At 37.4% G+C, this 23,939-nt stretch overlaps 1 protein-coding gene across 2 annotated transcripts in view; it reads left to right on the top strand.

The window, feature by feature from the left end:
• The window catches only part of LOC117394682 (exocyst complex component 2), a 163,132-nt gene that overhangs the window by 39,178 nt on the left and 100,015 nt on the right, over window positions 1–23,939 (top strand). For both annotated transcript variants that reach the window (XM_033993116.3, XM_059014142.1), the window contains exons 3-6: window positions 2,758–2,934; window positions 4,535–4,661; window positions 11,420–11,533; window positions 15,882–16,006. In XM_033993116.3, coding sequence (XP_033849007.2) covers window positions 2,758–2,934; window positions 4,535–4,661; window positions 11,420–11,533; window positions 15,882–16,006 — 543 coding nt within the window. The remainder of the gene's footprint in view (window positions 1–2,757; window positions 2,935–4,534; window positions 4,662–11,419; window positions 11,534–15,881; window positions 16,007–23,939) is intronic.

Here is a 23,939-nt window from a genome sequence, read left to right as displayed (position 1 = left end):
CTGTATGACGAATATTGTAAGATTTCATACAATGAAGAGATTTTGGTCTTTTTTTCGGCAGGTAGTATGGGCATTGCTTTAAACCTACAACACCTAATTTTAGTTTGTATCTAGGGTCACGTAGGTTGTCAACATAATTAACCATGTCCACCGGTCGGATGTTACACAGCTTGACAATGGTTTGTTTTCAGCGGCTACCCGTTGCTTTGCGGAAGTTAATTGACTCCTCGCAAACCACGCATGGAATATTGAGGTAAACGTTTGTATTCATTAACAACAAAACTAGTGCTTCATAAAATCAGGGAGGAAAAAAAACTATCAGCGAAACCATTATTTTGTACCTGACCTGCCCTCTCCCACAGTCGCCGATGGCGAATGCATATTAAAAAATGATCGCAGAGAATAATTTTAATGTAAGCCCTGTGTTTGCTAAAGGGCGATAATCGTAGTGTGCGCCTTGAATTGAGTGATAATTGAGTGATAATTGAGTTTGGACATCAGGCTTTAACCACTGATAGGCGCTCTTATTTAAACCTATTTTTCTGGGCTGAAATCTATCTGGCATCATTGAGGCACCACTTGCATTAAAGTTTTCATATAGAGCAGTGAAAATTACCTGTAAATAACAGATTTAAATAACAGACTTAGATTTTATTTTATGGTTCATTACATTGGTACAAATAATAGAGTGGTCTGGCTCCCGAGTGGCGCATCCAGTAAAAACACTCGCTAGAGTGCAGGATGCGCTCTATAGCCTGGACGTCGCGAGTTCGAGTCCAGGCTATTCCACAGCTGACCATGGACAGGAGCTCCCAGAGGGCGGCGCTCAATTGGCCGAGCGTCGCCTGGGGGGAGGGAGGGTTTGGTCAGCCAGGGTGTCCTCGACTCACCGCGCACCAGCGACCCCTGTAGTCTGGCCGGGCGCCTGCGGGCTTGCCTGTAAGCTGCCCAGAGCTGCGTTGTCCTCCGACACTGTAGCTCTGAGGCGGCTGCACGGTGAGTCTGCAGAGTGTAAAGAAGCGGGCGGCTGACGGCACACGCTTCGGAGGACAACATGTGTTCATCTTCGCCCCTTCCGAGTCAGCGCAGGGGTTGATGTGGTGAGCTGAGCCAAAAAATAATTGGGCATTTCAAATTGGGGAGAAAATAATAAAAAACTAATTGGCAACGACTAAATTTATAAAAAAAAATAAAAAAAATTAAGAGAGTGGTTAAATAAAACACTGGACCAAAAAGTATTATAATTCAAAATCACCTCCTCCACTCGAATTTCAAACTTTTCCTTTGCGTTGCCCTGTGGAGGGCTGAGTCTGTTGATCGCTCATTTTTGGTCAATGAAAGCAACCTTTCACAATAAGCAACTGACCAAAAGATACGCCTGGACTGCTGGGGCTTTTTTATCACGGTGGTCACAGGTAGGTCTTGGACATTATCGTGCACATTAAATTATCACAATACATGTACTGTGCACGCTATAGTATGTAAATTAGCCAAATAGTGTGCACGTAAATTAATACATTCTCAGTTAGTAAATGGGACAGTAAATTTAGATTTATGATGCATGTTAGGCTCACTACTTAATGTGCACATTACAGCTATATTTAGTGCCTTTTCGTAAATGAGGCCCAAAGTCTGTTCCCACTTTCACTGACATGCAGCTTAAAGGTACACTGAAAGGAGATTGTCTTCTGCATCAGTACATCACGTGTGTTAAAACATTGCCTAGCCACTAATAATTTATGCTAAGCATTTTTTTAAACGCCTTAAAAGAAAGTTTTTACTAATTTAAACTAAAGGACTGTTTATAAAACACCTGGAAGGTAAGTGTTTAAGAGGTCATCCAGGGCTAAGTATTTGCACTGATAGATATTATATTTGGTGCATGGTTTCTTTAGCCCACAAAATATTAATGAAAAAGCCTTCTGATTAGACTTGGAGAGTTTGCTAATCTACTCTACCCCTCGCACATAATATCACTTTTATTGAAAATATTGTTTCACATGTAACCAAAAGTGCATTAAAGAAGGGGCAGGTGATAGCAGCAAGTCTGCTGTCTATTGGGAAATCTGAAAAACCTGGAGTTCTTTCATATGTTGGAAACATATCACAGAATGTGTGTGTTTTTCAAATTCTTGGGGTGGGGCGGGGGGGTATACAAAAAAAAGACTTTTAATGAATTGAATAAAACAATACAGTAATTTTAAACAATTGGAATATGCATTTTTCTGTACTTTTAAGAACTAAATTCAACAGCCTCTGAGCTGTGATAATTTGCTTTCTTTTTTCAATTGATAATTCTGTGCCTGAGAAATCAAGATCATCCGGTTCTGAGTCTTCCCCTCTAATCACTTGGCTTCACTTATTTTTAGTTGATCTACTTGTGAAGGTAAAAGACTAGAAGTCCCAGTCTGTAGTCTGCTGTCAGCGCAGGAGTCAGGCTGCTTTACTACAAGGCTCCCTCTCTGTATTAAACACAGATATGCTGACTGTGCTGCGAACAAAGGGTGATAAGGTCTCCGTGCCAGAGTAATCTGCAGTCTCTAGTGGGTATCACTTCATTCTGAGTTTAGTTGCTGAAACTGAGTGTGCTTTTTTTTACATGAGCAGAATGCTATGCAGAATAAAATTGCCTGGGGTAGGAAGTAAAAGCCAGGAGCATTTTAACTAATTCAACTCTCAAGCTAGTTACTCAAGGTATTTTGGGCAAGATGTTAAAATCTGTATTTCTTTAATCATTGTTCCTGTTTCTCTTATCAGGTTTGTCAATTTGTGGACACAACTGCCTGCTGACTGCAGAATGGATGTCTGCCAGCAAGATAGTGTGTCGAGTGGGGCCGGCTAAAAATGACAAGGGAGAAATTATTGTCACCACCAAGTCAGGGGGAGATGGCACTTCGACTGTCTCCTTTAAACTACTGAAGCCTGAGAAGATAGGTAAAATGATCTCTTCATTTATTATACTTCTGAACTTAACAGTTTCAACTGCTCAGTTCTTAAGAGAGTCTCTGCCAAGAGCATTGATGCTTCCACCCCTGCGTTAGAATATTAGAGATACAAATGCTTGTGGAAACCACTATACATAAAGTATTACAGATCTTTTCAGTTTAATATGCTTTTCATTGTATACAGTAGGGAAGTAGTCACATAAACACAGATATATTGTGTTGAGCTGGAGTTCCTGTTCCTCTTGCCTCACCTGAGTTTGAGCCCTGCCAGTTGACTGGAGAGGTGCGGTGTGTTTTCTGGCTCTTGAGAGTACAAAGCAGTGGGCTACACTGTTGTGGTGAGTGACTGTCTGCTGAGGGAGAGTGAAAAGCGTGCCTTTCAGGGACTCTGCAGGGGGCCATGCAGGTGTGGCAGTGCCAGTCTCATAATGAACATTTCAGGTGGAGCACAATAAGCAAGCACTGAAGAATAGACATTTTGTTTGAGTTAATAAAGTTCAAATTATTAAGTAACACATGTGTTGGGATTTAAGGGCTTGCCAAATATGCATTATCTTTTTTTTTTTTACTTGAAATATAATTAGAGCTTCTGATTTTTTGTTTTAACTGATAAAAACTGATAAAACACCCCCAATACAACCAAAAAAATGAAATTGGTGCATATCCAATAAACACCGGAAAAACACTGGAAATGGTTACTCAATTCATTGACTTGACCCCTTTCCCCGGTGAAAAATTAAAATAAAATACAAAACAGATGGCAATGTCCCACCTTCCTGACTTGTATCTCGCATTGATTCGTTCTGAATACTTTAAACCCACCCCAACTGCTGAGTAGCAGCACATTCCTACATTTCTATTGAAGGATTATAACACTCGTGCAAGATTTAAAACGAGATTACAATTACTAGAAGCAGAGGATTGTTCTTGCTTGCAAGATTTAAAGCTATATTACAGTTCCATAGGGAGTATTTACAAGCTTGTGAAATTTAAAACAGAATTGCAATTTGTGGCGCAACAAAATGCCTAAACACACAGAAACCCCAGAAGAATATGGATTTCGTTGTGGAAGACAGCAAAGTAAAGAAGGTAAATGTGCAAGTACTGTCAAGTTCATACATATTGTGACTGAAAAGAATTTTGGAAGGTAACCGAAAACAATAATTTCATACAGTATATAAAAAAGTGAAAGCCCCGAAAAAATAAAATAAAATAAAATAAAATAATATTTACATAAAACTCGAAAACAGCTAAAAATAAGCACCGAAAAATGAAATTTATAAAAACCAAAAAACAGAAAATAGAGAGTTAACTACATTTCTTATTAACCATCCCTTTAAAAAACGTGCATAATGATAGTGTGCTTATATGCAAGCCAATTTAGAAAATGGAACAAAAATAATGAAAAATTAAGAAAAAATCAATTTACAATGCCTCAATGTGGTCATATTAGAGGCGCATATACTCGGAGACAGGCACATGGGCTTACTGCATGTTCTCTAAAAACAGTGTGCACACAGGTTTTATTATACTATAATAACTATATTAAAAAAATCCTGTTTCCTGTTTCTATATTCATTTTTTTGTAGGCATTCTTGACCAGTCTGCAGTATGGGTTGATGAGATGAACTACTATGACATGCGTACCGACAGAAACAAGGGGATTTCTCCCTTGTCCCTGAGGCCGACCAACCCCCTCGGAATTGACATTGACAAGTGGGTACCCGATTAATCTGCAGTTCGTACTGCAACATACCACAGTGTGATTGCTTCCAGCAGGTCAGGATTAGGTAAAATTAAAGGCAAGTAGAGAGTGCTGGGATATAATGACGAGATGGCACCAAATTGGCTGCTCAGTATTAGGGTCCTTCTCTGTCCAAAGAGCCTGAAGGGAAACTAAAGCCAGCAGAGCCCATGTGCAGTGGATTAATTGGGATCATTTTTTTCTGCATAGTGTCATGACTGTCAGTTAGCTGTGTAAACAAGAGCAAATTACGTTGTGTTCTGAAATGTGTTAGACTTAGAGATTGGGTTGAAATGTTTTATTTCTTACCTACAGTATGAATGTTTAAAAAAGAAAAAACAAGAGCAAAGAAAACACACAAATGAAATATTCCTTGCTGACCTTCTGTGTGATATTGTTCTTGCTTTTAAAAGTAGGAACATCTACAGGCACAGTGGGTTATTAATGCATTATTCTTGCAACTCTGTTGGCCTGTGTTGAAATCACAAGTGACATGTGTTTGGTGAGCATTCAGTGGACAAAAGTCCACATCACAAAACACTGGGCACATTAATCAGTACTGAGCTGTGAAGGAGAGGCCAGTGAATGGTTGAGTATGGAGAGTATACTCTTTCCTAATATTAAGAGAGGCATGCTAACTGGAAAACTTCACGACTTTTATATTGTCAAACTTTCACAAATACCAAATGTAAAGTCTAAAATATTCTAAGAAGTAAAAAAAAATATATATATATATATATATATATATATATATATATATATATATATATATATATATATATATATATCTATCTCAATATACACATCTGTGAATATCCCTTAATTTGTTGATAGCAATGTTTATAAACGTTCATTTCCTTTATTTCTGTTTGCCTATAGTAGTTTGTGGATTTGGCTGGGCAGTTTCTACTTCCTCCAGCATATCTACTCAGCCAATGAATTTAACAGAGGTGGAAAAAAAGGTGAAAGAAAAGTGTCTACTTGGTGTTAGATTGTAAAAATTCACAGAGATACACCCGCCCCCCACCCCCCACCCCCAAACTGGCCTACCACATAACAGCAGAGTGGTCTGTTGCCTAATTAGCCATTTGAAACTGATTTATTGAAATAGTTTTGGAGTTACAGTAACCTATCCAATGAGTGTTTGTAATAGGATACTTAGGATTTCTTATGAATTACTTAATTCAGGTGGTAGAAACACCCGCAAAATGAGATGAGTCCGCAGCAGTAATTGCAATACAGATGTTTATGGAAATTTTCTCTACAATTGACACATATAGGTTCTTAAATTATATGGAGTGGAGCCCAGTTTCCAAACAACTGCAAGGAACAATCCAATATGATACTCCTGTTTTATACCGAGTACAAATGGTCAGTACTACACCGTTGGTTGTAACTACAGATTTTGGTTAATGTCTAATATTTAAATCCCAATTTGTTTGTTCCATTTAAAGGGGTATATTGCACACAGTATGTTTGAATACAGATCAACAAGCACTTTGTTGATAAGAAAGCAATTAGGGAATTCCAAATTATATGCTAAAATGAGGGACTGGAGTTCCACAGATGTTATGCCTTTGAGGATATCATAAAAAAAGACAAAGCAGTATTAAAGAGACTTTTTTTTTTTTCCAAATAGTGTGTGTAAAGTGGTGTAATTCGATTTGTAGTAGTTAGAATGGATAATTTGCTGAAATAAAGTATATATTTTCTGTCAGTTATGTACATTAATAAATTGAATTGTAGGGAACAATTCCTAAAAATACAAAGCTTGATTTTCTTTCAAAAGGGTTTCTTTCCAAAAGGTAAATATTAAGAACTCTTAAGTGTCAATGGAAAAGTAGAGGTTCACCACACTCGGTTTCGGCAGCATTCAGAGGATACATTAGTACAAGTATCCCTTGACAGAATAACTTCCTGATTTCTCGGCTGCTCTGAACTGATGTGGAGCAATACCGAGTGTGGCGCTCTTTAAGTAAAAAAAATATAGCAGACCCTTAAAAAGCACTGAAAATTTATTGTTAAAACACCCATAACTTCAAAAAGACTTGTTAAAAAATGATAAATTAAAACACTGATAAGAAACTATGGACAAATGTTTTTACTAGTGCCTTTATCAGTGTCCTCTTGTAAGTTTTACCTTATTCTCTACTTTATAAATGTGCTTTTTTACTATCCTAGCACGACTGAAGACAAGACTGAATTAATTGTGTATTATAGTTCCTGCTCTTTTTTGAATAGATGAACTCTCTTTTTGGTTAGGCTGTAATAAAAGGGATACAGCCACATTTATTTTTTTATATATATATATATATATATATATATATATATATATATAAAAGGGCCCAAGCATGTTAGTCACTTTATCAGTTTGTTTGTAAAAATATGAAAAGGTTCTTACTTTTAATGATGATTTAAATTTATGATTTTACATTTAAACCTGCCAGTGTTCACAGCATTTTCTTTAAAGAAAATATATTTAAAAGTAAAACCTAACCCTAAACTTTAACGGCATTTGTTAATAATAGTGGATATCATACTGTCAGATTCGTTTACAGGCAACTATTTTTATCATTGCTAAAAAGAGTATAATTTTGGTGATGAACTAAATAATATATAATGGTTTGTCTTATGATTCATTTCTTCTATTTTTTTAACATAGGTAATCCAGAGTATATGTATAATTGTGAAAAGAAGATTAAATGTCAGCAGTGGCCAAATACAGCCAGTGTGTGAGGCTCAGTTCGGGTCTTGTATGTATGTATGTATTTATTTATTTATTTATTTATTTATTTATACATACATACATGCAAGGGGATAGGGAAAAGAGAACTTTACTTAAGAAATAATCCATTCATTCGTTTACATAAACTACTTACCAACGGTTGTAAATAATACTATCACTCATATATAATTTCTGACTATGACAAAAATTGGAAAAAGCCCAAACAATGGTTTGAAAAATAAACGTATTTTAGATTGCAGTGTTCCCCCATGATAATTAATATAAAATGTCTAGCGTTCTACAGCCTGCAGTCTTAATTCCACAGAATGAGTCAGGTTTAATGTAAACTGTTTTACAAGTCTCTCTAGTTCAGTCACATCTTTTTTAACATAGTGACATAAGCAACTGATGTTTCATTGGCTCTCTGACTTCGAATGCTTCTATTAACTTAAATATTTTGCTGTTAATAAAATGGGATAACAATACATCTCCCAACAATGTCATGTTTACGTCCAATGGCCACCTTCTGTCTGCAACTATTTGCACCCACCTCACAATGCAGCAAAATCATAATGGTAAAAAACATGGGAGTTGTATCCGAATACAGATTGCAAAAGAATGTTTTTGTTTTCAATTTTATTTATTTAACCTTTATTTAACCAGGAAGTCGCATTGAGTTTCAAAATCTCTTTTTTCAAGAGACCTGGCCAAGAAAGCAGCAATAAAGAAACAATCACACACATAGAACTACATAGATTAACATGAACATTTAAAAAATAATAATACCATTAAAAAGTAATTAATCAATACATTTCATTGGATCATTTGCAACTTTAAAATTAATTAAAACAAGTACATTTATCAGAAATAAAATTTCCAACCTGATTTTTTAAATCGCTTAATGATATATAATCAGATAGTTTTAAGTGTTTTTGAAGGTTGTTCCATGATCAAGGGGCAGAATAACTGAAAGCCTTTTTTTCCCAAACACAGCACATATCTTTGGAATTGAAAAATCTATTATTATTATTATTATTATTATTATTATTATTTATTATTATTATTATTATTATTATTATTATTTATTTCTTAGCAGACGCCCTTATCCAGGGCGACTTACAGTCGTAAACAAATACATTTCAAGAATCACAGTACAAGTAATAATACAATTAAGAGCAAGATAAATACAATGACTTTGGTTCTAGCAAGTACAAGTATGACAAAATACGATTCAGTAATAGAGCAGATAACAGTGTCAGTGATAGTTGCATCAGGATATAATTAATTACAAAATACTACAGATTAAATAACACTTGACAGATTACAGTACTCTAAAGTACAGGATTAAATACAGTAAAATAGGGGGCAGATAAGAGCAGGTAAAGGAGTTCTACAGGTATAATATTGACTGGGATCTAGGTTGGACAATATTAGTACTGGTGGTTACCAGAGCACTAATTTAAGATGGAAGTTTTCCCAGAAAATGTATTGAAATTATCATAATGATCCTAGATTTGTTTGTTCTAGTACTGTTATTATTATGTATTTCTTAGCAGATATATGTTCTTTACATGGTAGTCTAGAAAATTCATTTCCTATAAAGTGTTAGATATGAAAATATATAAAACATGTGTTTTTTAAAACAAATACTGCCAAATAGATGCATTTATTTTAATTAAACTGAGGTTGTTGCTAGTATCTTGAAATATACAATTGTATTGTACACTGTTTATATATTTGTGATCCTGGGAGTACACTAGTCTGATATTTAAACAGTTTGTTCACATGTATTTCTAGGCTATGAGTGTAATGTAGTTTATTGTATTATGCATTTAGTCACTTGTAAAAAATTAAATATAATTATAAAAACTGATGCATGTTCCAAATTGCAGCCTGGTACAAATATTGAAAGATGGCTTGGGGGCAAATTCAATGTGTGGATTATGTACTGCACAGATTACACAAAAAAGAGAGAGTAAGACAAACTTAATATGAAAATATGGATCGGCCGTCTTCTACTGAACAGTGTCTGGCCACCTTTCTCACACTGCAGATCTTCCCACAAATGCTGCAGTGCTTCACTTGCTCATGTGCAGGCAGGCTTGTCATACACTGCCCCCCAGTGGCTCAAAAATAAATTCAATATTTGGTGGATCTGTTTTAAAAAAAATCCTAAGTCTGTTTAGATCTATTACAGCTATTTTTAGCTTGATATGCACTATGTGGCCTTATTCACACATTCCATGAGCTTTTAAATGAATTGTTTAAAATCTCAAATGCACATAGTCATTGTTGGTTCCTAAACAGATACTAGAAATCTCTATTTTTTTATTTATTTATTTTTACATACCTGAAATAGTGCCATAACATTCTGAATCTTCTGAAGTACCATGCAGCAATTGGAGGTCTTTCCTCTAACCGTACAAATTAGAGTTAATGCATAGGGTTCCTGAAAATTGTAGTAATGCTTATGCCATGAATCATCCAATTTAGTTGCAGCAATAAACCATGAAGGGCAGGACTAAGTAATGTTGCTTGGCACTTTTAAACTTGTGCCATCTTGCATTTGTTACACTGTTTCCATATTTTTTATGTTTTCTTTGTTGACAAGATGTAATCTATCATCATTTTATTGGAGGCAGTGATTTATTGGCTCCTAGTAGAATTATCCCAATTTGTGTAATACAGCCGTGCTGGGATACAGCCCTGAGCCAGTAATTGGTCAGAGGCAGGTCATAAAAGTCTACACACATGGCTGGGCAGACTCACACTGGTTAGGTGAAACAGATTTACAAAGAAAAGAATAGCTTGCAACATTCTATACATTCTATACGTTACTACTTGTTACAGTATGTGGGTTGATTGTTTACTTGATCATTTCCCTGTTGTTTTCAGCAACAATATATGTTTTGAGTCATAAACTGTTTTGTTTTTCCTTTTGAATGGCTAGACTGGCCTGTACATAACCTGTGAATTTTCTCTATTACCAGTCAATCAAAATTTCTAAAGCAAGCCAAGAAAGCAAAAAGCTTTTTAAGACTGTGCCTGTACGGAGTTGTACTTTAGCATTAAATTGGCTAGTGTCTAAAGACAGTGTCAGAGCCCTGGAGTGTCTGTAGGATTTTCTACAGTCACTGCTTGTAGTGTATCTGCATTTACCAGAACATGCTTAGTCAGTCAGAGACGAGTGCTCATGCTTTTTTTGGTTTGTTTATGTGTAGGTTTTGGTTTGAGAGATCACTGGGATAATAAATGGTCACTTGTTTGTACACTGAGGCGTCTCCAGGGCTACATAGATTAAAACAAATATATATATATATATGAATCACAAAAAAAGGTCTCAATGTGAAACTCTTTATACGTCTTTTGTAATATCTAGGCACAGTATTAAAATAAAACATAGCGTATTGAGTGGTTTATTGCATGTTGTGTCTTGGGATTGTCTGCAGGAGCAGTCATTTTTAAAGTAAAATGGATTGATCCCCTTACAGACCAAAAAAGTGTTTGGTGGCATATACCCCCCCCCCAAAAAAAAAAAAAATATATATATATTCTAACCATCTTCGAGGCTCAAGTTAATGTAGGCAGATCTAAAACTATTTTCAGCTTAGCGCATGACTGTGGAACAATTTACCTCTACACATAACTTAACTGTTCCCTTCTTGCTCTTTAGCAGACATAAAGTTATTAACTCAATAGTCTATTTTTACATGAACATCTTCCTGTATTTATTTATGGTAATAACAGGTCTACTAAGTCACCACTGGGGAAAACACTAACAGGATTAATATAGGGTTACATGACAGCTGTATTTAGGTCAGCTACTGTCTTGATAATTAATCTAGACTCCAATGAATCATTAAATTGGTGTTCTTATCTCTTCCAAGTATTGAAATGTTTTATGACACAGGGGTCTCGCTGTAAACTGTCAAATCTGTTAATGTTAAGGTTGTGCATTTTTGTGCAAATACCTTTTTTTAACAATATTTAACTGTTGTTTTACAGAGGCAAAGTCCCCCAAAAGGATCTTGAAGGGCTGTTTAAAAGCATGAGCGGAGACTTTACCAGTGAAAACTTCTCAGCCACGTGGTACCTTATTGAGAATCATTCTGCTACAAGGTTAGTATGGATTTGTGAATGGATTGCTGAATATTATTATGAGTCCTGGAGACATATTCAGAATAAACACTTAAGTGTGCAAAGTTAATGGTTTTTCACACTGAAAAAGCACACTTGAGTGAGCACTTATGCTGAAGTCTTTTTTATTTAAGGACTTCCCCGTTTACAGATTATGGAGCATTGGGTAAGAAGTAAAGTAGTATTGGGGTACTTTTAATGCCTGATCCTATACAAACCATCTCATTCATAAGCTAGTTGCTTAACCTTATCCATTCATTAATCATGTATACTATAATGCCAAAATGCATTTCCTCTTCTCCAAATCTCTTGTGCTATGCTCTCAAAGTTAATTAGAATAAAGCTAGGTGAAAGCAACTGCATTAATATCAACCTCATAACTGATATAACAAATAACTTTTTTTATTGTTTTTTTTCTTGACTGTTGGTCTAGCTCTAAAGTAACTGGGCCGCTTAGATTTTAAACAGAAGCAAACAGGGCTTCGGCCAGGTCTACTGAACTCTGTAACATTAATACCACCCGTCTTGTTTTTGTGAGGGCAGAGCACTTCTTTCAGTTTCCTACACTTTATTTAACCCAGATAACAGGAACCATGTATATTTGTAGTTTGAATGTTTTGGTTATCGTATCTATGTTTTTTCCTTGGAGGAAACTCTGAGTTGGGCCCAAAATTACTTTCTTGACAGAACATCATGACAAGTATAAATAAATAATAATGACTTTGGATTTGTCCACCAGGTAACAGGAAATAGCAGTTACAATTATTGCCTGACTACAAAACAAAAACATTTCATTGGCAGTTGACAGACATTGAATGAAGGGTTGCTTTAAAAGCGATCGAAATGGGCTAAACGGCCCATGTTTTTGGAAGACTTCTTTGCTTTCTGTTAATTTACTTTGGAGGCATGATGTACACCATTGTAATTAATTTACTGTTTTTTGGTACCTGCCCTTTTGGATTTTTATCTTTACATTTAAATAGCTATAATCAGATTTGCTGCACATTAGTTACCCTTTAAAGCAATCATATGTGATTTGTTTATATATACTGATGCACAAAAGAAACGCAACACTCGGGTCTAATGGAGTTAATCAAATATTTTAAACATAGGTATCAAGCATAATCAAAGAAAATGTGAACAAAAATACAGATCAAAGAATCATATGTTTTCAGTATGAAACGTGACACACTGTAAAAATGAAAACATTACAAAGTTAGTATCAGGGAGTATTAACACAATCCTGGCAGCGTTGACACATAGACCTGATCAGCCTCTGGATAGACTGCTGTGGGATGTTCCACCACTCTTCCTGTGCAGCTGCAGCTAGCTGGCGAAGGTTGGCTGGTCGCGGTTGTCTTATGTGGATAGTCGTGCAATTGTAATCCTAGCACTGTGTGGTCTTGCACTTCTGGATTGGCTTGCAGGAATGGAAAAACTGTTGCCTGAAGGACTTCATCGATGTATCACAGGGTAGTAAGGTTGCCCTCAATTTGCACCAAAGGCGTTCTTGTGTTGAAGGAGATTCCTCCCCACATCATCACACTTCCACCGCCCCAACGGTTGGGTTGAACAATGCAACAGTCAGCATAATGCTCACCATGACGTCTCCACATGTTGTCTTCCGTCAGGTCTATCAAGGGCAAAATGGCATTTATCAGTGAGTAAAACACTGCACCACTCTCTCTGCTGACACCTCAGATATTCTCTGGCCCACAGAAGACGGTGATTTCATCTCTTAGCTGTCAACATGTTACCCCGAACGGCCTCCGAGTATGCAAATCATTTTCATAGACGAACTACAGTCATTCTGCTGATGTGTAGGTTATTTCTTCCTAGAATTTCTCCTGCTGTAGCCACTGGAGAAGGATCAGTCAGATGTGACGGTCCTGAGCTGGTGTGGCCTGTCCCTCACAGAGCCGGTTTCCTGGTTTCTCTGGACAAGTCTGCTGATTGTTGAAGCAGAACATCTCATTCTTCGGGTAACTTCTCTCACAGACAGGCCGACTTCAATCATACCGATAGCAACCAGGCGATCTTCATTACTCAAGTAGGGCATGGTCGTATCTTTCACTGTTCTTGCATTAATTAAAATCATGTTTTTTTCCAAATGTCTATTTATACAGATCCTTAATCAACTCATTTTGGCAATTTTAATTCAACTCAAATACCAAACACTGAGCACCTGGCGTTTTTATGAAATCACATGACTTGAGCTCAGTATTTTGTTATCCCGTGGAACAATACTACTCAAACAATCAACAAACCTATGCTCACTATTTAAAATGTATATAACATTATGTATGTGCCCAATGATGATGATGTAAAACTTAGACTGTTGCGTTTTCATTGTGCATCAGTATATGTTTATAAATGTAAACAAATTCATACTTGTTTCTTTTTATAGCATTTGTCATTCAAGCCTAAGTGGACCAAGGAGTATTGATCGACTCGTCAATTTATTTATTTTTTTTCATCAAAGCCCTTGAAACAAGCTTTTAAACTATACTAACATTATTTGTCTAGGTCTTCCCTAAAAGAGGAAAATGAGGTCAAATGTCATCTTGAGACAAATTCTCATCACATGGGTTACACAGTCTTCTTTTTCATCAGCTGAAACCAACCCTGGAACCCTGGAACCCTTTTCTCCATCACATGTGCTTAAACTTTCTTGAACCACAAATTGGGCTGGATGTGACCAATTTAAAAAAACAGGCATCAGAGCAATCACATGTCATATTGAAATTTGTTTTATGGTATCAAACTCATCTAAGCAGTACTTATGGTACATAATAAGTGCAGGAACCTGTTGATTGTTATTTCAATTTCAGCCCACCAAAAACTTCAGAGTAGAGGCACGGGTACCCTTTAACCCGCTCACCTGTCACGTCCTACACTAGGTCAATCTCTCTAACCGCATACATATGATTTTTGTGTGCCATAATATTTTGGGCCCAACTGCAGCATACGGAATTTTCATTTGATACGTCCCACGGGGATTAAGTCAGTTTGATCCACTTGATTGGACAAACATTTGTACCGCTGACCAATTATTATTATTATTATTATTATTATTATTATTATTATTATTATTATTATTATTATTTATTTCATAGCAGACGTCCTTATCCAGGGCGACTTACAATTGTAAGCAAATACATTTCAAGTATCACAGTACAAGTAATAATACAATTAAGAGCAAGATAAATACAATGACTTTGGTTCAAGCAAGTACAAGTGTGACAAAATACGATTCAATAATACGGCAGATAAGTGTCAGTGATAGTTACATCAGGATATGATTAAATACAAAATACTACAGATTAAACACTTGGCAGATTACAGTACTCTGAAGTACAGGATTAAATGCAGTAAAATAGGGGGCAGATAAGAGCAAGTAAAGTACATTTAAGGAAGGTTGATTAGTGTCCCAGGGGAAAACCAGAGGAGTTCTACAGGTGCTATCTGAAGAGGTGAGTCTTGAGGAGGCGCCGGAATGTGGTCGGGGACTGGGCAGTCCTGACATCTGTAGGAAGGTCATTCCACCACTGCAGGGCGAGGGTGGAGAAGGAGCGGGCTCTGGAGGCAGGAGAGCGTAGAGGAGGTAGAGCCAGTCTTCTAGTGCAGGCTGAGCGGAGAGGTCGGGGTGGGGGTGTAGGGAGAGATGAGGGTCAGGAGGTAGCTGGGTGCAGTCTGGTCAAGGCATCTGTAGGCTAGTCTTGAACTGGATGCGAGTGGTGATCGGGAGCCAGTGGAGTGAGCGTAGTGGAGTTGCGTGGGAGAAGCAAGGCAGGGAGAACACCAGGCAATTACAATTACAAAGTATCAAAAGATTAACTCATTTGAATCGGTAGTTTTCCTAGTTCAAGTTTTGTAATGATTTCAGAGTACTAAACCAGACCCTTGCTGTCACAAAAAAATTCCACATTCCACATTAATTTACAGTATAGCAAGTTGTACAGGACAGTCCATTTATTTTAGACATTTTTGAGACACAGATGGTACATCTTTTATACCTGCAACTTTTTTTTCTTAGTCTAAAGGTGTTTCATACATTTGGTAGCAATCATACACATATGCTGTTTGCAATGGGAGAAGGATGACAAGTTGACTAGCCCCATTCAGGTTTGATTAATGATCTTTGATATACAGCCTTTCTGTGATACTGGACTGAATTCAGTTGCTGAGCTTGCCGGCAAATGGTCAGTTTCCTGCTATTAGGTATCAAAATGGCAGATGCAATTCATCACCTTGAACCAACATATCTGTTCATGTCTTTCATCTCACATTGAAGAAAATGTTCTAAATAGTCTCTTTTTTTCAACCCTAGCTTTGATCAGCTTAAAACCGCAGCTAATAACCTGAGGAAGCAAGCCAACAAGAAAAACGAAGGGAGCCTGGCATACGTGAAAGGAGGGCTCAGTACATTCTTTGAGGCACAAGATGCTTTATCAGGTGATTTCATAACTTTGATATGCAATTTTGGTTAGCTCTGTTGGACCCTAAGTACTTGAACGTTACTCAAACTAGTCGGCCAATAAAAAATAAACCAGCACTGACAAAGGGCAACAGTCACATTATATTTCTGGGAAACATATGACTTGTATTAAGGTGCTGACAAAGCTAGCCTTATAAATGGAGACCTGGATGTGAATCCTCTTTAAGCAAAAAGTTAAATGATTTTGGTGGTATTATGTTAGTCTTCAGTGGGCCACAGCAAGTACTGTACCAATAAACCCCCATCCCAAGAGTTGTCAGTCTCTACTTGGGTGATCTCACAGAATGGAATGGAGAGGCTTACATTGCCCCTATCTCACACCATGCCTGACTAACAATTTGTCCCTCATCTTTCAAACAAAAAGTGGCCTGGAAACCTTATTAATTTAATGTGGTTTCAATTTATTTTATGTATTAAGAGCCATAACAGAAAAAACTTCCCTACAGTTTAATTCAATATTAAGTTCACCATATTGTATAAATAGAGGATACTGAACGATCATTTGTGGTGTATGGTTTTTATTCACTGCAGGAGGATGTTTCCAGTAAATCACAAGCCCCGACAGGACACTCCTAAGGGGAATAAAAACTGGATATCACAAACTGTCATTCAGTTTTCTGTTTATACCACAAGTACATATGTAAAATAAATAGCAATAAAACGTGTACATTATTTTATTTTACTTGGCAGATCTTTACTTTCTGTCAACAGACTATGGTTCGACTGGGATTAATTTCAATCCTGTTTATGGCCTCTTTGCAACCATCTTTAGATAGAACCTCAAGCTCAGTCTGTCAATTTACATCCTCTCTGTTGTTTCCTAACTTTACCAGTTTTAATGAAGGGGCTACAGGCTTCTCAGATAGGTCAGATGCAATCCGATCAGTAAATGGCATTTCTTGACTAAACTCTGTTGTTTCCTACCGTTACAGGTATTAATGAAACTGCTACATACAAGCTGTTTGGATAAGTCAGACGCAGCAGATAGTTAACTGTCATTTCTTGACTAATCTCGTTCACAAGGAAATCGGAGTACAAATCAAAACAACAATAGACATTTTAAATTATTTCAGACATTTTAAAGTTGTTATAAAACATGTATCAGTGGCAGTATTGTTTGAGCTACCCAAGTGCAGCTCTGTCATGAATTTCAGCAGCACACCACTGGATTGGAATGTAAACAAAGACACATTCAAAACAAGTGAGATAACAAAAATATATCCAATGCTAGATAAACCCACTGTTGTGGTATAAAACTTATTATTAATCTGGGGATATTTAACTGTACCAAGCACCCTTACCTGACAGTAGAGCCTATTTCTTACTTCAAAGAATTTTAGGATTTTGCACAAAGTTCCCAGCCAAATCTGAGCAAAGAACAAAAGCTTGATCCAAGCCAGGGGAAATTCAGAAGCTCAATTATAAGCCTAACCTATTCCAAAGCACAATCCTCTTTTAATATTAAAATAAGATATTTAACTGCATAATTTTTAGAAATGTAATTTCAGAATCCATTTCAATACAAAAATGGCACAGATGAAAATACCAGTAGGAAAGTTAATTAAGCCGCTATATAATATTGGAAGCAAATGCACAGTTGAAAAAATATTTATAATCATGTATATGTCTTTCAGGAGAACAATGATACTATTTTAAGCACTCCCCGAGGTACACATTAAAATTTAGTTAGGTTGTGATGGCAAAATAGGCTTATTATCATTATTGATTATTTTATAAATAGTATTTAAATAAGAAAAATCACCATCTGTCAAAACCTAGAGTTCCCTGAATGTTTCCTCAATTAGCTTATTTACATTAGTGAAAGAATTATTTATTATGATGAAGAAAAAGCAAACCTTTTTAGTCAATGTGGCAACTGCAAGGTGAACTATGTAGGTCATTGGTCTGTGTTTATTCAAACCCTACTAATAGGGATAAGAAAAACAGTTATTAGGAATGCTGTTCTAATTAATGACGTTATCACTGTTATAAGGTGGTGCAGTTTCCCCCTTACCAAAAAATAAACGCCCTCAAAGTAAATCGTTCTCATTTCAACTTGTTCACATTTAAATACGTTCATAAATTAACAGATTAATATTATGCATGGGATAACCCATAGCCCATATGGTAGGGTTTTAGCCAAGAAAAACATGCATTATTTTTTCCTAGTGAGCAAGAAATGTACTTGTTGTTGTGAATGCATTGGTATTGGAGATTGTAAATATATTTGTAACACAAGTTTATGCTACATATATAGCTGGTTGAAGGATTACTTGTAGGCAATTTATGTTGCGAGATCTTTCCCAATGCTTTAGATCAGGGGTACTCAATTACTTTCTCTGGCGAGCCAGATAAGGCAATGTCCAAACCTTGGGGGGCCACATGGTGGTGGGGGATTGTTTTAAATGGCCATGAAAAGCTGACTATCAAACTTTACATACAGTAACAGAACTTTGCAACACTACACTTGCACCAATCAACTAATACATGTCAGAAATAACTACTTATAATGATACACTGTCTGATTGCCATTTAATAATAAAAATAGAAAGCAAGTATAGTTTTCCTGATATTTTTCTGACAATATTCAAACGACATCTTGCAAACAAATAATTATACAAATCCCACTGTAATGCTATTAACACTAGAACCGCCATGCGGGTCAGTTTGGCCCATTTTGCATTTAAAATGTAAATTACTCTTCCATTGTAAATCGTATGTGTATGTACCGTTTGATAGCCAGAATCGCAAAAATTATAAAGTTTTATAAATTATAAACTGCCACGTGGGTCAGTGTGACCCGTGCATTACAATACATGTCTTTTTTTTTAAATATAACGGAAGATATTCTATTTTTTTTTTGTAAATGCAGCAAAGCAGACACACACCCTTCTCCTAGCACACGTGGGTTTTTTCCCCAAGCTTTTCTTTGTTTGTAGACTGACTACGAGACAGAGATTGCAATGATTGTGGATTTGTCAAGAATCAAACTCAGTGAAAGCCTAGTTGCTTAGTACCTGGAGACAACAACCCTTCATTTTGTTCTACAAATGCAACTGGGAATATATCAGAAGGAAATATTTAATCTTGAAAGTAGTCATTTTGATTGGAATACGGCAAGCTGCACTCAGATGCATACAGCAAACTGAAATGACAGGGAGGATAACAACTTATGTGCCTAATATGAAACGTATGTTAGATATTATTTTTTTATATTGCTATTAGAAAGAAAAAAAAAACACATTTTGGTTTTACAGGTTTGTATGTACCAGTTTACACGTGTTTACACAATAGTGTTCAATGGAACTGTGTCTGTGTTTACAACACAGCTCCTGGATGCAGGCACAGTCAGCTGGCAGACGCGTACGCTCCTCCATAGAGTACAATGCAGCCGTCATAGCAGAAGTAGTGTTATATTTTATTTTATGTAGTATTAGAAACAATGATTTCAGTTTTATAGTTTTGTGTGTACATATACACAGGTATATGTACATACCCTTTTCTTCTGAAATGTATATTTTATTATATTTTTTCACTTTTTGTAGTCTTGCTGTATATGCACTCATTTTAAAAATAAAGCTTTTATGTTTAATTTTCCATTTAAATAGTGTTTCTGCAATGCAAATGTTAGATATGATGTTCATGAATAAAACTTTTCAGTTGTTTCCGATAGTATGTCTTTAATTTTCATAACTAAGCAGTTTAAAAATGTATGCGTCACAGTGACCCACGTGGCGATTCTAGTGTTAAAACAGCATGCTATTCATTTTAATTTTATTAAAACTAGAAAATGTTCTGAAAATTAACTGCACAGCAAGTATTCAAGTTAACTAATGAAAGCACATCAATTAGTGATCGCTTTATTTATGTTGTATAAGCATCTTATGAAGCGCCTGATTAAAAGTGTAGCACAGTGTCTAAATATGCATGTTATATCTCCAATGTATTTAAATGTAAATGAAATGTTTCTAAATTAAATACATAGCATGACAGTAAACAGAGGGAAAATAAACTTAAGTGCATATCCAACGTGCCATCTTTGAGAGGTATGTCGTAAGTACATTTCTTACTGTTGCCAGTCAGGTTTTTATAAGGCCAAATAAAAGATCTTTGCCAGGCTCGGTTTCTTCAGCCAATTTCCTGTGCTTGAATACTTACTGGTGGCCACATTGCTATTTTTTCCTAAAAATACTTAGTTTATCATATAAAAAATAAAGAAAATATAGATATATGCACTTAAGTTTTTCATGTATTTCTATAATAAAGCCAAACTGTTTCTCATTTTAAAACATGCACAACCCCTCTCAACTTCCCAAGCCTTTCTATAATAATCTTGAGACAAAAATCTGGTGTTTAGCTCTGACACCCGGTCAAACGTAATAGGTTAATAAATCATATAACTTAATACAATACTAAGCTAAAGTACATTGCTAACGTATTTAAATTAAAATGAATGCAAAAACTACTTTCGTGATTTTCCTTTTGTTAAGTGGTAGTAAACAAGCCGGTTCCCTTGATTTAGCTCCACGCAATCCCTGGACTTTCTGTTTTAGCTCAACAGGTCTTGTACACCTGAAAATTTCTCCCTAAAGAGGGTGGCAATGCCAGCTCCCATCCTGCAGTCTTCAATGATCTAATGCCTCACTCTTGGGGCAAGTGAAGAGGTCTCCTCTCACCTGTTGTAACTGGAATCCATGTGTCTCAACTCTCTTTCGCATCATCGTGGGTTGTCCCTGTGTCTCTTAGGTCAGGGTCTTTGGAGGTTGATTTAGTCTCTTTGGTCTTTGGCTGGCAAGGTTGTCTGGACTGTCTTGTTCTCTAGTCTGACTCAACTGCAAAGCTTCCAGCATCAACATGAAGTTCCAGTTCACTCTCACTGGAGTCCTGTTTTTCCAGGTCCCCCGCTCCTAAGAGTGATGCTCCTGATAGTGATGCTCCTTCCATGACAGTGGAGAGTGGAATCTGTCGGTTTTCCTCTGGCTCCTGGGGATAGAACACTTGGGCATCTGGGTTCAGAGAAGAAACAACTCGTTGCTTTGTGGTCCTCAAGATGTAATCTCCATTGTGGAGCTCTTCAGCAGAGTCAGTCGCACTGTCATTCACATCCCTCTCCCATTGACTCTGTCCCTTGTTTTTTCTGCCCTGCACAAAATGGCTTTTTCTTCTGCTGCTGTGAAGGGTGTTCGAGAGGTAGTCACATGACAATAGCTAATTCCTGTGAAGAATCCTGGTTTTTTATCCTCCTGCTTCTGGCTTGACCTCAAATACTGGGCTGCTGTCACTTTTCCGTACCACGACAACATATACTCTGTCTTCCCAGTAGGAGCAGATTTTGCCAGGACCCCCCTTCTTACTCACATCCCTTACTAGCACTTTACTACCCGGTTGTAATTCTGGTCCGTGGATCTTCTGGTCGTAATGTTCTTTTCCTCTGGTGGCCTCCTTACGAGCAGATTTGCTGGCCAACTTGTAAGCCTCTGTCATACGTCCTCCATTTTTCCACGTAATCCCCTTACGAGCCTGCCTCAACATTATTATTTATTTTGTTTCTTAGCAGATGCCTTTATCCAGGACGACTTACAATTGTTACAGAATATCACATTGAAAAATATCACATTACAGAATATCACATTACATAGTATCATATTACAGATAAGAGGAGTTGTAAAGTACAATAAAATCAATAGCAAAAAAGATCAAATTCAAATAAGAGCAAAATAAAGAATACAGTAAATAATGACAATTAATAGTAAAAATATTTGCTTGTACAAGTAAAGTCCAGTAAGAGCACGTAGTAAGTATGATAAATGGATGAGACTGATTTCAAATAAGAGCAATTACCAAAAACATGAATACGGATACCTATAAGAGTAAAATCATGTACAAGATACAGGAAGTAGTTATAATTAAGACCATTAGTAGAATACAGCAAAGTATGGAGCAGTTCAGTGCAAGTACAAGCTGATGCAAGTACTGGTACAATTGGGTGCCATATAGTCCAGTGTAGTTGAGAGTTGTGAGGTTTACAGATGTTGTCTCAATCAATCAATCTTTATTTTATATAGCGCCTTTCATAGTGGACCACCATCACAAAGCGCTTTACAAGATGCAGTAACAACAAGAAAATCCATAATACTTTAAATACAGAGAAATGCATAATACATAATATACAGTATAAAAAAAGCATAATACATTAAATACAGTGGAACATGCATAATACATGATAGTAGCATAATACATGAAATAGTACATTAAATACAGTGCAAGTTAAAAACAGGTGTGTCTTGAGGAGGTGCCGGAAGGTGGTCAGGGACTGAGCAGTCCTGATATCCATGGGTAGGTCATTCCACCACTGAGGGGCAAGGGTGGAGAAGGAGCCGGCTCTGGGAGCAGAGGGGGGGGTGTACAGCTAATCTGCCTGTGGTGGAGGAGTGGAGGGGGCGAGAGGGTTTGTAGGGAGAAATGATAGTCTGGTGATAGGAGGGAGCAGAAAGGTCAAGACAGCGATAGGCGAGTACAAGAGTTTTGAATTGGATGCAAGCAGCGATAGGGAGCCAGTGCAGAGAGCAGAGCAGCGGTGTAGCATGGGAGAAACGAGGAAGGGAAAAGACAAGGCGAGCAGCAGAGTTTTGGATGAGCTGGAGTGGATGGATAGCAGACGCAGGGAGGCCGGCTAGGAGCTGGATGGAGTAGATGGTGAGGAAGAAAATTGTGGATTCAAGAGGAATATAGATAGAGAGATTAGTAGTGGGGGAGAAAGTGGGGGAAGAAAAGAAGGTCTGATTTGGAGAGGTTAAGTTTGAGATGATGCGATTGCATCCAGGAGGAGATGGCCGAGAGGCAGGTAGAGATACAGGAGGAACCAGGGTCAGAGGGGGGGAAAGGAGAGGAAGATCTGGGCATTATCAACATAGAAATTATACGAGAAGCCATGGGAGGAGATGAGGGGACTCAGGGAGAAAACTGGAGTGGTCCCAGGACTGAGCCTTGGGGGGGGGGGGGGGGACACCTGTCGAAAGAGAACAAGCGGGTGAGCCATGCCAGGACACCCGAAGTTGGTGACGGAGAGAAGAGCAGTTTCAGTGGAGTGTGCCGGGCGAAAACCAGATTGGAGGGGGTCGAGCAAAGAATGTGTTGACAGGAAAGCAGAGAGCTGGTGATGAACTGCTCGCTCAAGGGTTTTAGAGAGGAACGGGAGAAGGAAGACAGGACAGTAGTTCTGGAGGGATGGAGGATCAAGGGGGGGCGTGAGTGAGCAGAGGAAAGGGGGAGAGGCAGGGAGATCAGGTTAGAGGAGTTAGGTTTGTAGCAGGGAGACGCCAGAGGAAAAGAATGAGAGGTGAGGATTATGGGAATATTAAAGTTATTCATTTTAGGGAGCAGTAGAGGAAAGGAAGTAGAAATGGTAATGGGAGAGGGTGGTGCCAAGAGGCAGGCGGAAACAGACAGGTACAGGAAGAGCAAGAGCATTAATTAATAAAAAGAAAATAAATATATGCAGACCTGGTCTAGAGTTGGGGCCTTCAGTTCGATGTTTGGATAGAAGATTTTGCAGCCGGTCCATGTTGGCCTGTCCTTGTGTGGACCACCACAGTTTAGACCCTTTGGTGAGTTGGCGCTGAGTGCTGGCGCACTTAATTAGCGTCAGTGCATATAAAATACTTTGGAAATCGACAGCTGTATGCTGCAGACAGTTGCTTGCAAATTAGCCTAAATCGAGTCAGCCGCAGCCTGGTGCAAGTTGGCAAGTTGTTTTATTTAACACAACTCGCTCACATTACAGCATCAGACTGGCAATAACTCATTTTACAATTAAGACAAACCAATACTTACAAATGTACTTACAAGAGCGATCTGATCCGTCAATTGCAAGCCTGCTCGCAGCGTTAC

Source organism: Acipenser ruthenus, chromosome 3 (assembly GCF_902713425.1).
Source record: "Acipenser ruthenus chromosome 3, fAciRut3.2 maternal haplotype, whole genome shotgun sequence".
NCBI lineage: Eukaryota > Metazoa > Chordata > Actinopteri > Acipenseriformes > Acipenseridae > Acipenser > Acipenser ruthenus.
Note: the sequence above shows the minus strand (reverse complement) of the source record. Positions and strands in the feature narration are given on the sequence as shown.